The sequence below is a fragment of the Equus quagga genome, chromosome 11, assembly GCF_021613505.1.
Source record: "Equus quagga isolate Etosha38 chromosome 11, UCLA_HA_Equagga_1.0, whole genome shotgun sequence".
Lineage (NCBI taxonomy): Eukaryota > Metazoa > Chordata > Mammalia > Perissodactyla > Equidae > Equus > Equus quagga.
This window is the reverse complement of record NC_060277.1, coordinates 18012128-18026523: the sequence shown is the minus strand read 5'-3', so window position 1 is coordinate 18026523 and position 14396 is coordinate 18012128. Positions and strand designations below refer to the sequence as shown.

General features: G+C 38.6%; 1 protein-coding gene across 1 annotated transcript in view; it reads right to left on the bottom strand.

The window, feature by feature from the left end:
• Nucleotides 1–251: 251 nt before the first annotated feature.
• Nucleotides 252–14396, bottom strand: part of ROS1 (ROS proto-oncogene 1, receptor tyrosine kinase) — a 103824-nt gene continuing 89679 nt past the window's right edge. The window contains exons 43-44 of the mRNA XM_046674219.1: nt 9951–10114; nt 252–1289 (exon numbers count right to left, since the gene is read on the bottom strand). Coding sequence (XP_046530175.1) covers nt 979–1289; nt 9951–10114 — 475 coding nt within the window. The 3' untranslated portion in view covers nt 252–978. The remainder of the gene's footprint in view (nt 1290–9950; nt 10115–14396) is intronic.

Sequence of the window (14396 nt, the reverse complement as noted above, 5' to 3'; positions counted from 1 at the left end):
TGCTTCCGCTAGTGTTGCTGTTCGAGTGGTTGAGGCTTTCAGGTTTAAATGGGTAACTGCACCAAAAATGACTGGCTTTAAGTCAGCGTTTCTCTGAAGAATTTTTTTAATAGTTCTCATTCAAGTATTTATTATTTCATATAGTTGCTGAAATTCACATAGCTTGAATTGACACTGTATAATTATTATAATTAATTTTAAGGACAATTTGATGCTAAGTGTAATCCTAAGTATTTTATATATAAAATAGATACGGCAAATAAAAACGATCTTTATATTAGCTCATTTCCGTAATAGCACACATGTCACAGAGCGATTTTTATACAAAATCAGACATAGTGGAATTGCTAAACTTTAGGACATAGAGATCTTCACGGTCCTGTTTTCAATATGACTGAAGCTGCTGTTCCAAGCCTCCAAAATACAAAATATTTTAGTTATCATTTAGATAATATTTTATTGAAGTAATAGCTCTTCAAACGATCTCTCATGTCATAGATGCTGATTCCTTCCATAAATAGAGAGTTTTCTCATTTCCTCTGTCCCTTTTGAGACAATCTATAGTTCAGTCTGAGCACACTTCTCATCCTCCTCCTTCAGGTCTCTGAACATACCTACTTTGTCTCTAGCCATCTGACCAAGATGTTTCTATTACAGCCCAGACTGAAGTGTGGGCTATGGTTTAAGGAACCTCAAGGGCGAAAGACAACAGCTTCCCTTCCAGACTCATGAGTCTTTCTAAGCTTTCCAAATGCTTAAACGTTCACCTCAGAATTCTGCTGAAGGTTAGACAGTTGGTAAAAGGATTGTCACAACTGAAACCAAATGGCTCTCAGAACCAAGATTAGAATTCAGGAACGTCCCAGTGTTAATTCGGAGTCACAGACCACCACACATCTATCATTCTACTAGGGTTTTCTTTCAGTAACTACTTAATGGGAGTGTTTATCTCAACTCTGCATTTCCCAAACAGAGCTATTAATCAGACCCATCTCCATATCCACTGTGAGTGAGACAGGCATAGTTCAGGCCTTCAGGCTTGCCAGGAGGGCAGTAAGCCACTTGTTTTTCTTGGCAGATATCTTTGTCTGCATGTGGTTCCTTCTCTTCTTTCCTCAGACCACAAGATTCAGATTCCTTGGAGCCTAGAGGACCCTCAGAATTTTCTTCACCTTGGCTGCATTCTGTAGCAAGTACCATATAGTTTAACCCTTCTTGGTTCTTGGTTTCCATTAAAGCAATTGACCTATTGTCATCTGAAGTCAAGGAAATCACATTTCCATCTTCATCTGTGAAAAAAATATAAAAGTTATTCCAGCATGTATTTGATTTCCTTTATTTGTAACATACAGGCTGTATGAGAATTATAATAACACCAATCACGTACATTGGTTTGGCAAACATTTATGATGACCACTAAGGAAATACAAAGATAAATAAGACATGCTCCCTGTCTTTGAGGCTACTGCAGTCTAGTGGGGGAGCAGAAATGTCACTATAGAAGGTGATGTGTGCTATATGTAATAAAGGAATATGTGAAATACGGTGAGAGCACAGAGGCGGTTTATTCTGCCATAACAGGTGGAACAGTCATGGTCTTTGTGACAGGAATTAAGTGGCCCTAGGATGGCCCTTTGCGTCTAAAGTGCTTACCGTTTTATCCTGCCACGCCAGCTAAAATATCTACCTTTAAAGATGTATTCCTTTAGATTAAGTAATTTGACCATTTAGTAAGATAATATTTATTGGATGCCTACTATGTGTCAGGCTGTGTTCTAGGTGCTGATGATACAGCACTGAATATAACATATTTATTGCTCTTTGAGGTTTACGTTCTAATGGGGAAAGACAGATAATAAGTTAGTGGACAACTGAATCTATATTAGGTGGTGACAAGCACAAGCAAGGAAAATTTGGCAGCAAAAGGGGAAGAGAATAATGGTGGTGATGGAAGGGGGCTGCTATTTTAGATGCGATGTCAGCAAAGGCCTCTCTAATGAGGTAAAATTCGAGTAGAGACCTGAGTTAAAGGAGAGAATTGGATATCTTAGGCCGCGAGGATGTCTTAGGAAAAAGATTCAAGGAAGAGAGAAGAGAGAGACCAAGGGTCCAAGGCAGGGGCATGCTGCATGTGGATTAAGGAACAGCTAGGCAGCCAGCGTGGCAGGCCTCCTCAGCTGTCTCCCTGGGACAAGTAGCAGATGAAATCATTAGCACCAATTGGCAAATAAATTAAAATGAGCATGCTTATCACCTCAAAAGGCTGACAGGGAATGGACACAGGCCTGGCAAGTTTAGATGGCAGCATTGAAGGAGAAGGAAAATGACATGAAGTACAATAATAATAATAATAGTTGTTATTGTTAATACTTATAGGGTATTTACTGTGTACCAGGCATTGTTCTAAGCTATATATATATAAACTCATTCCTCTTCTATTAAGTAGATGCTAGTATTACTTCCATTTAACAGAGGAGGAAATTGAGGCACAGGAGAGTTAAATAATTTGCCCAAGGTCACACAGCTAGAATTTGAACCCAAACTATCTGGCTCGAGTCTGCCATGCTGCGTGAGGTGCAGCCACATGGGTGAGGACTGTGCCCTACAGGAGTCCTTGAGAAGCACAGACTCTGGACACACATGTGGGGAGAGGGGGGTGACAGTAGAAAACTTGGCAGCCAGGGGGTAATTGACCTTCTTCACACTTATGCTCATATTATTTTGTCTTTCTCTACTTAATGGCTGACCTTACTCAGAAAAGTATGAGAATTCTTGTTGAAACCTAATAGTAGAGTTTCTGAAACACTTCACAAAATTCTAGGTAATCAAAAAGATAAATACACAAATGTATATTGTGGGAATGATTTGTGTTTTTTGTTTTGTTTGTTTTGTTTTTTGCAGGGAGAGATTCACCCTGAGCTAACAGCTGTTGCCCATCTTCCTCTTTTCTTTTCTTCTCCCCAAAGCCTCTCAGTGCATGGTTGTATATCCTAGTTGTAAGTCCTCCTAGTCCTTATATGTAAGCCACTGCCACAGCATGGCTACTGACAGATGGCTGGTGTGTTTCCGCAACCAGAAAGCAAACCCAGGCTACGGAAGCAGTGAGAGTGCCGAACTTTAACCACTAGACCATCACGGCTGGCTCAGGGAATGGTTTATTTCTTATCCATGCTTTCCAATTCCTGGCTGTTACTACCTGGATGAAAAGTTTATGATCAGAAATATGACTGTCCTTTCATAAAGTATCACATTTGCAAATCAGAAAGATTTCAGTCGATAGATAGGGGTCCTTCCTTTTCTTTTCATAAGCATAAGAGCATCCAAACGTGTGGGTGGCTGCCAGCCTTCCACACTTACCCTGATGAACAACATGGCTGGGCTTATTTGGAATGTATTTAAATTGAAATACAGGGAAAATTAAATAATTTCAAAGGGCTAGGGGAAGCGCCATTGTACCTATTTTTTCCTTATGGAATTTAACGCATCTACCTATTTACCGAGCTGCAAACCTGAATAACAAAGCTCATTTTATTATAAGAGCACGTGAACTACTGACCCTTCTGTGTCTTATTGTGTGCTTCTTTCTTTTGCAGACCCTCCCCCACTGCTGAAGAACAAGATGGCCAAGCTACAGGCTCACAGGCTCTTGGGCATCATCTCATGTTTGTCTTCATTGTTCAAACATCATTATAGCATATTTCAAACCACAAGAATAGTCAGACTGTGTTTTAAAATATCTCCCCCACAGAAATAACTTTATCAGATGTTAAGTTTGGTTAGTACCTGAGCACTGAATATTTATGGAAGGATCCAACTGTTAGGATTATTGTCAATATGTACTCATAGCCACTGAGAAACCCATAAGAACAATTTGCTATGTATGATAATAGCAATAGAAAATGTCAAAAGTAATAGGAAGAAATAGGATATTTAACTTTAAATAGTCCAGTGGCCCAGATTACTGAGGAAATTAGGATGATATTCCTAAAAGGCTTCAAGAAGTTAGACTAAAGGAGTTTAGAATTTTGAAAAAAACTTAAATCTACAACATAGGTCTAACTACTCATATCATCAGCTGCTTCACTGCCATACCTTCAACCCATATTGGGAAACTTTCTGCTGAAACATGATTTTAATTTTTTGCTTGCTGTTGAATTATTTTTTAAAAAGATCTTTTACATAAGGCAAATAAATTCTTTTTACAAATTCTGGCGCCATATGTCAAAAAAAATCATTAGCTTACTACTTCATTGGTTCACAGTACTTAGAGCAATACTTAGTAACTTGACCCTGGCAAGCATTTAGCAATTAGTACATCTTCTTATTGCATTAAAAACTTGTGAGAGACGGCGGGGGGGGTGGGGGGGGATTGTTTATATAAAACCTTTAGGTCACTAAAGCAGAGATTCTGAGTAAGGACAGCATGCACTCAGCAACCAGTGATTTAAGAGGAAAATATTAAAATAAAGACTTCCAAGTAAGACAGGGTATTTACAGACGAGACATATGCCGGCTGACTGGCTATGTTTAGAACAGCAGAGGAGCATTTAGATTTGTTTCCTGTAGAACTCTCCGGGACTGATGAGGTGATGTTTACACAAATGCTTGGATGAAGTCACTGGGATATTTTTACTAGATGCCCAGATATGTTACTAATCTTCTCTCTCTATCCTCTCTCCACCCCATTAGGTCAGTAGGACCATAGGAGAGGCATGGTATTATTGCTCCCTGTAATCCTAATGCCCTTTATTTTTTTCCCCCTCAAAAGTCCTCCCAATGGCTTTCTTATTTTCTTATACGTCTCCGACAAGAACAATGAAGACAGACATCTTACTGCTTTGCTAAATATGCCCACCAGTCTGCAAAGCAGCAAACTATTATTAAACACATTCTCTTTGATTAAAAAGGTAATTAAGTTTAGGCTTGCCTTGAAGCACCGTTCCATCATTTCCACCCTTGGCAAATATGCAAACTCTGCCTTCATTCTTTCTTTTCTCTTCTTGGCTGCTTTTGTTCGGTCACATGGCAATTACCCAGTTTGATTAGTGACTCCCGGATCGCTTTTCCAGTCTTTATCTTCAGGATTTACATTCATTGTAAATAACAGAATGTGAATTTCTCCTTAACTAAAATTCTGTTTCTGTCATGGCACAGAATTGCTTCTTTCTGCCTAAATTATCAGTTTGAGTATATTCCCTGTTAAACTTTTCCTGCATCAGTCTTCTGCATATTTATGTCTGCTTCTCTATTTTTTTAAATATTATTTGGAATTTTAATTCAGTCTGCCAACAATATGACCCCTAAATAAATTTGAAACAACCAGGACAAAGTGGTGTATCTTTTCTAGCAAGCCATAGGTAATGAGTTCTTTCACTATACCCAGCTGTGTCGCACACTATTGGTAACAAGTGGGGAGAGGGTGTGGACAGTTTCCTTACTGCAACCATGTCTCTGCGAAGGCTGAGAGCGAAGGCTCTAGAATAGAGTTATACTCTAGGCCCATCTCAGCAGTATGACCATGGGCAAGTTGCTAAGCCTCAGTCTTTTCATCTGTCAAATGGTGATATAATAATACTCACTTCATAAAGCTGTTGTGAGAATTTAATGAGTTAACCCACATAACCTCATGAATGGTACATAAAAAAGAGTTAAAATAAAATTAGCTAATATTGCAATTAAAAGCCATTCGCAAAAAGGATTTCGTTCTGTATATTTAGTGTGACCATTGTTTGTTACTCATCTCAGCCTCATAGATGGACTAGGTAATGCAACATGGTAAAAAGATTTTCCTCAAGGGTTCATGGAGACTTCTGGTAAAGACTAAAGTAAAGCTAAGCTCTCAGACCCTCGAATACCCATTATAGCAGCCTCTGTGATTTTTATAAAATGTCTGTACACATCAGAAGGAAAAGGTGCCATGAGCAAAGAGTTGAATTTTACAATACACTACAAGTCAACTGTAAAATCCTTGCAACCCTATAGAACTCTACCTCTGCAGCATTTGAGCACTCCCTCCTTCTGATCCTCTCTCCTTTGGATCTCCATGATGATACTCTCTTATGACCCTTCTCTCCTCTTTCTGTCTTTTCACCTGTGTGCCCACCATCTTTCTTTGTCAGTCTCTCATATACTGGCCATTTTCTGGGTCCCATCCGCTCTTCACTTCTCTTCTTATTCTATACACTCTGATTGAATGACCTTATCTACTCCCTTCGCTTCAACTACCTAGATTTACCGGACAGACCTTCCAACTGAATACTGGGCTTTTCCACTTATTCCGTAGCCAACTCAAAACAAAACATATGCAAAGCTGTTCCTCCTCCTATGTTCCTCATCTTTGGGAAGAACACTTTTCACCTAGTTTCGCAGATCACTGGGATTCACCATTGTCTCCTCTTTCTTCTTCACCCAGTTAGATGCCAAGTCCTGTAACACCTACCTCTGTGGTAACTCTGGACTCCATTTCCTTCTCTCTACACATGTTACCATTCATTAACCCAGTTTTCATTAATTTTCATTTCTTACCTGACTAGTGTGACCACTCTCCCTCCAATTTCATCACTCACCATTTTCTACCCTCATGTGTGATAAACTGCATTCAATTCTATGAACAACCCATTCTCTATTATTCTCTGCCTTTCTATATACTGCTCCCTCTATCCTGAAATACTTTTTTTCCTCACCTCTGCAGAGCTCAGCTTAAGATTAACCTCCTCCCAGTGGCTTTTATTGACTCCCCATCTGCCACACAGTGTGGATTCAGAATCTTTCCTCTGGACTCCCACAGAAGGAAAAAAAATGGTGAAGAACTGATCAGAGACTCTACATCCAACTCATTCCTTTAGATTATCTAACTTTTAATTCTGAATCCAGACTGTACATATATAAACATGCACAAATGAATATTTCTGTGATTGGTTGTATATACATATAAAATACCTGGAAGTATATAACCAAATTGCAAACTACGGCTAGCATTGGGGAGTGAGGATAGGAGGAAGCCGGAGACTTTCACTCTGCCTAAAGAATTTTATATGCTTTTAAACAATAAACATAAATTACTTTTACAATAAAGATCTTTATTTACAGTTATAAAATGATATAGCAAGAATCATTACTGAGATTAATTACTGAAAAAGTTAGGAGGAAAATAGGAAAAGAATCGGGAGTAACTTTTATGATTGATGTAAATAACAAAAAAATTCTTTTTTAAACCTTTAAAAAGATAATGACTGCATTTAATTTTATAAGTTCTACAAAATGATATTCACAAACAAATCTTAATAAATCAGAGTCTTATCAGTTAAGTGTTGCTTTCTAGAGATAAGAGCAGTGATTTAGTAAGAAAAACATGCTTTGAATGCCAGGGAAGCAAAAACCATGCTCCGCTTACCTTTCAGGCATCTACACATTCAACTCCACCCAGTTACTGCCATTTATCTATCTTAGGGACAAAGGATTTCATTTTACATATGGACAAACCACCCCAGATTGGTTGCTCTAAAGTTTCCATACATGAAGCCACAGCAAACAAGAACCAAGCCAAGCAGGAGCAGATTCCAATGGCTTGAGCAAAATTCAGTAGTGAGCTGGTGACATCCATCTTTCCTATGGATAGAGACACAGTCCTATGACAAGGACAACTGTCAAAACCACCAGTAGAAGCAAAATTAAAGAAACTGACTCTAGTTTCTAAAGGGAAAGAAATATCCTTGTCACTACTTCTTCTTTAAAGTAGCACAGTGGAACATGTTACATTGAGGTGCTTCACACTATGCTTTGCGCAAAAGTCTACAAGCATCTGTTGAAATAATTTTTTAAAATTTTTATCGAAATTTCATTGAGAGGAATACATTAAGCAAATGCTAAGAAAATGAGGACTTTATAGTATCTAGAATGGCTTACAGGTATGTTTTTCTTTAGCCTGTGAGAACTTCCCACAAGCAAATATACGTATAGAACCTCCAAAAGGATGGGGTTGTAGTAGCAGCTATCATTCCTGAGCGTTCGGCCATTGCCACTCTTAGAATCAGCTCAGTTCCGTTATGAGAAGGCAGCTGGAGCCACTATGAGACTCTTGACAAGGCTTATTCTGATGAGCATTATGATGTAGGCTCAAGGCAAGCACAGCCCTTTCCAATCTGTCACTTAGCTGTTTATAGTAAAGAAGTCACGTGAGGGGCTGGCCCCGTGGCCGAGTGGTTAAGTTCGCGCGCTCCGCTGCAGGCGGCCCAGTGTTTCGTTAGTTCGAATCCTGGGCGCGGACGTGGCACTGCTCATCAGACCACGCTGAGGCAGCGTCCCACATGCCACAACTAGAAGAACCCACAACGAAGAATACACAACTATGTACCGGGGGGCTTTGGGGAGAAAAAGGAAAAAATAAAATCTTTAAAAAAAAAAAAAAAAAAAGAAGTCACGTGATCAGAGTCTTATCTCCATTCATGTCATGGATCTGAAGTTACTCAAAATACATAGTCAGAAACACAGCAAAAAGACAAGCAGATATTTGTCCTTGGGCTTATTTTTCCCTGTCATGAGTTAGCTACATCACTCAAGATGATGGTCTCGCCGTGGGCTACAGTAGAGAGATGACTCCAGGACAGCCATCAGGATTTTATAATCAGTCACTGCAAAGACCAAGAGGCCTAATTTCTGAGAGATTCTGAGTCATGGTCCATCTTACCAGGTTTATTTCTAAGCAAGAATGTCTGCGTTTGAAAAAAAACAAAGGGCCCTGTGAACTTTTAATAATGGGAGGTTCTAGAGCAGCTGGAGAGAACCATTTTAAAATTCATTTTTCTGCAGCCAATTAGGCAAATGTATTGCAAATCTGATTTTGGAAAGGAATTAAGTGGATACAATGTTTTAATTCTGTTTCATGCTCTTCATTGAACTAAAAGGCTTAGTCTGTCCATCACAGTAGAATTGTTCCAGAAGATCATTGTCTTACTAAATACTGGAGTTGTGTAATCACTCTAGACCTTAGCAAGGCATGACCCACTATAATAATCATAGTAAAATTACCCAGAAGTTAGAAGCAACGGATTAGATATATACATAGCCACATGGATGGCTCTTAAAAACATAATGCTTAATAAAAAAAAGAAAGAGGGGCTGGCTCCGTGGCCAAGTGGTTAAGTTTGCGAGCTCCGCTGCGGCGGCCCAGGGTTTGGATCCTGGGCCGGACGTGCCACTGATCGTCAGGCCATGTTGAGGCGGAGTCCCACATCCCACAGCTAGAAGGACCTGCAACTAAGATATACAACTATGTACCGGGGAGGTTTGGGAAATAAAGTAGAAAAAAAAAAAAAAAAGGAAGATTGGCAACCGTTGTTAGCCTAGGTGCCAATCTTTGAAAAAAAAAAATAAAGTTATAAAAAAAAGAAAAGAAGCATTGCATAACATAATCACATTCATGCATACAATACACATTTTGAAGGAAAATACACAAATAAAAAGATACACATTAAAGACATTAGAATGGTTGCCTGGCATGAGGAGGGAGGAAGTAGAAAAGGAGAGGAATATGGAGATAGAGGGAATAAACAAACAAAATAAAAGAGAAGCCCTGCACAGACCAATGATGATAAAGTACCATAAGCCTAAGAGTCTGTAATCGTAAACTCAACTCTGCACTTGAGGTCCAAAGTGGTGTGAGGGGTCAAGGAGGAGGAGAGCAGACCTCAGCAAAATATAACCTAAATGCTAATTCCCCTCCTTACTATCTTAGATTAGAAATCCAGGGGCCATATCACTATTCTCTTTTAATTTAGTGCACAATACAAAATTATTTTCAAAGAGGAGCACAATAAACTATTACGAAGATGGTGTCTGTATATTATTCTTCTTACCCACCACAAAATATCTTCCGTGTACATCCCATTATAACCCTGTTCAGTTCACACTCGAGAGAAAACCAGAAAACTCTGAAGAAGAATCAAACTCACCTTCAAAGCCTTCATTTATGACTCCAGTAGGGTTTGCTTCTTCTCTGCAGTGAGAAATATTATTTAAGGACAAATTTCTGAATAACTGAAGCTGTTCTTGAATCTTATGGAAAGTAGGTCTTTGATCAGGTTCTTGAGCCCAGCACTGGGTCATTAAATTCCACCTGGATATGTGGGTAAAGACATGAAAGTAAATGGTGATTGGATATCAAACATTAGGCAATCATTACTGATAACCCAGGTAAGGCCATTTTAACAGGAAAAGAATTTGAGTTATTGTTGGTTTTCCACAATTAATATAACTAAATTGCAACAAAAGTTTTGGTTTCTTATTTAACAGCGGCTTGCAATTTTTATTAGACAACACCTTTCTTTTGAAAAGCTGACATTTTAATAATAGTTTTTGATCCAAATAAGTAGATGGATAAAATAGATGGTTGGAAAATGTTTACTCAGCAAATAAGGGAATGAACAATTATAAAAATTATTGAAGAGGGGCCAGCCCCTGGCTTAGTGGTTAAGTTTGGCATGCTCTGCTTCAGCAGCTCAAGTTCCTGGGTTCGGATTCCAGGCACAGACCTACACCACTCATCAGCCGTGCTGTGGCAGTGACCCACATATAAAGTGGAGGAAGGTTGGCACAGACATTAGCTCAGGGCTAATCTTCCTCAGAAAAAAAAAATTATTGAAGAAGCTGAGATTAAAAAGACTTTATATTCATATGTTGATATCTAAAACAAAATCTAAGATTTACTCCAAGCCACACAGACGTTTTGTGGCAGAACCAGAGGTGGAAACCAGATTTGAGTCCAACGCTTTTATTCTTTATTTCATTGTCATGTTATTTAATGTCATATCCCTATACATTAATAGCTGGCTGATTAAAAATTATCTTTTTCTGTAACAGTTGTCTAAGAATTGTCTGTGCAGCATTCTTAACTAGTTCCACTCATCCATTCAACAAAGATTTGTTGGGTGCTTATTATACACCAAGCAGTATATCAAGAGCTAGGGATGTGACAGTGTGGCCCCCGTCCTTGTAGAGGATACATATAGTCAATGTAGGAGGGTGACAAAATTTATCACATTACAACCCACATGAGTAGGAAAAAAATGTAGCTCTTTTATATTATCTGTAACTAATTAGGTCTTTCTCAGAGTCCGCACCTAGCATTAACTTCATTTAGTACAATGCAGTTTAAAACCTAGTCCAAGCCAATATTTTAAACAATCCCTTTTAGGTATTTCTCAGTCTTTTCTGGCTTACAACTCAGTCTCTTATTTTTCAGCTAGTCCTACTCCTTCTGTCCTCTTTCGCAAGATGGTTTCAGGATACATGTTGGGTGGAAGTCTTATGTGACTTATAGTGGCACAGCAAAGGATCCTTTGGAGCCCACTGTGCCATCCAGATCTTTGCTAGTCTCAGAGTGTCCCAGAGTGGCTGGTCTGCTCCATCCTGCAGGCTTCAGCTGCTATCTTTAGTCTATAATCACTTCACCTTTTCTTTTGGCCCTTCCCCACTGGGCTGATGACCCTCCCTTTTCTCTCTCTAGTTGCAGGCTTCTCTGAGACGGCATCATGTCCTATATCTGCTGACAAGGCCCAGGGAACCCATTCCTGCTTCTGTTGCAGGCCCACAGGGTGCTCCTTGGCCAAATCTCTAGTTTCAATAAGATGTTCATACCTTTGGGAAACAAAGGAGGCTTGGAAGCACAAGCTAGACAGTCTCTGTCTGGACCTTCCTCGTGATTCTGGGTCTCCAAGTCAATGTGGGGGTCCCTGCTCAATGATCTCCTTGCCATCCTCTGAAACTGGAGGCAGTTGCTCCATGCCCTTGCTGTTGCCCACATCGAATCTAACTGCAGCCTACAGAGGAGGTTTCAGAACCTAGATATCCAATATCTTCACCCTCCTACCTCTATCTGTCAAGATCTCTTCTTTCAACACTTCTCCAGGGTTTAGAAGGAGTGAGGGTTCTACTCACTTCCTAATTTTTATTAGATTATCTGTACATAGAATTGTATGTTCTAGTTACTCAAACCTGGCATTTAATATACTAACAAGAAGCTAAAGGGTTCTAGATAACTCTTTCTCCTCCAGGCTCGGTTTTCAAGTCTACTGATTTTCTAAAAAAGTCAAGTATCTGCTCTGTTTTTTGACTTTATGAAGCTATAAGGCAGACTGGGGACAGGGAGAGAGAAACTGATAAAGATAAATTGGGAAGTATTTTAAATTTTAGTTCTACTATATCAACCAATAAACGTACAGTTACAAATTAAGTTTTTTTAAAAGTACTAAAAAACATGTGACATCTAATAGAGGAGAAACATTTTTGGTAAGTTGCTCACAGAAAGCGCCTCTGCAGAGGTGACATTTAAGCCACAGAACTTTGTAATAAAATAAGATGTTAGTCATGGGAATAGGGTGGGGACAGGAGTCAGGGAGCAACTAGAAGAGGGGAAAGGCATGTGTAAATTCCTAAATTTGGAAAGAGGTTGGCACATTTTAGAATCTGAAAGAAAGCAGTGTGGCTGAAGAACAGTCACTGAGTGGGAGAGCATGAGAGATGAGGTCAGAGGAGGAAGCGAAATCAGGCAGGTCGCACAGACCAGGCTAGGAGTTGGATCTTATGACACTGCAATGGAAAGCTGTTGAAGGTTTTTAAGCAGGCATGATCTCTACATTTTCAAAGGATTACTCTAGCTGATACACGTGGAGAATGGATTATAGAGGGGCTGCAGAAGCAAGGAAGTTATTAAAGAAGACTAGGTGAGAGATAATGATGGTTTGGACTAAGGTAATGGCCATGGAGCTAGAGCAGGATATATTCGATCACTAGGTGACAATAACCCAGAAATCATTACAGGTGTTATATTTAAAACAGCTACTACCTATTTTAGGAATTACAATGGAATCTGCGTTCCATTATAATGTGGTATCCAAACTCTACTTCCGTCTCTTTCATTTCCTAACAATTCCCTCAAGTCATAGTATTCCATATCAGAGGACTATGGTGAAAACTAATATTGATCTGATGACTTTTCATATGTATTATAAGGAATTTGTATTCTGGATATAGAGTGCCAAACTTGGCTCTATTTCTTAAAAATTAGAGAACCTAATCTTTTACGTATTTCTTTATAACCTGTGGCATTTAGATATAGAGATTATACAAAGATCTCAATAACTGATAATTAGAAGTTGAAATAAAATCTTATAACTGATACTCAATCATGGAATTTAAACCAATAATTAAAGTAGAATCTTGATGAGTAACCTAATGGTTGTTCTAAGAGACAAGAGGAGAAAGGAAAGTATAATTCTCCACAAGAAGCATATCCTTCTGAAAATAAAGTTGTGGTTCAAAGACATTGCCAAAGAAGAGAGAGAATCTCTCAAGAGTTGCCATATTTCAATTATGAAGTTTTTACTTATTTTATTTTACTCTATTTACTCTATTTATATTTTTTATTTACTCTATTTATAGCCTCATTCTATGAAGGACTTCAAGACACTTAACGGAGATTACTTAGAAGAAGAGAAGGAAAGAAAAAGAAGGAAGAAGGAAGGAGAGGAGGAGGGAGGGAGGGGAGAGAAGCCATCCCTAGAGTTGTCACTTAGCCACTCTGTACCTCACCCGCTCATACTACCCTCCAAAAGTTTGGCCTCTTGTTTAATCCACGTAATTTATTTGAGCAAATATTCCTAATTTTGTCATCTATAGAGGCTTTAATTTACTTTGAATCCAGTCATTTTTTAAAATTTTTTAACAGCAAAAACACATGACCTGGTAGCATACAAAACCTTTCTCTCCCAACAACCAAGGGACAAATGAGTACTGAGTTGCCCTAGATTAAGAAAAGAGGAGCTCTATAAAGCAACAGTCATTTAAAAGTAAAGAGTTCAACTTGTGCTCTTAAACAGCACTAAGCTGGCAATGGAATAAAATAAAGAGGCTTTTAAGAATTTAATAATCCTAAAAATGCATTTCTTACATCTTCCAGATAAACTAATAACAACTATACTTTTGGCATAGGAGTCTTTACTTACAAATATGCACTTCTCACAATTCAGTGTCATTCATTAGATACTTGTAGTAAGTTATAGTCACCAATATTCAAGTATATTACTCTAAATAAACGTATAAGTCCTTCATTTTTTTAAAAATTTACTTGAGCCGGTTGTTCTAGCTCTAAACAGATACACACTTACTATACTTGAAATATCTCATTTAGCTAAGTGTTTGGGTTCGAGTTCTTCCATTCACCATGCCAACACTTTACTCCTCTTTGCCTCCATTTTTTTTTTCAAAATAGCATGAGACTCATTAGCCATGTTCATTTTTAGTCTCTATGAGTAAAGTCCTTGAATTCATTAAGCAATTGAAAAGCAACAGATGAAAATTCCATGGCATCTTTCAGTATGAAGGGGAAGAGTTCCTATAGT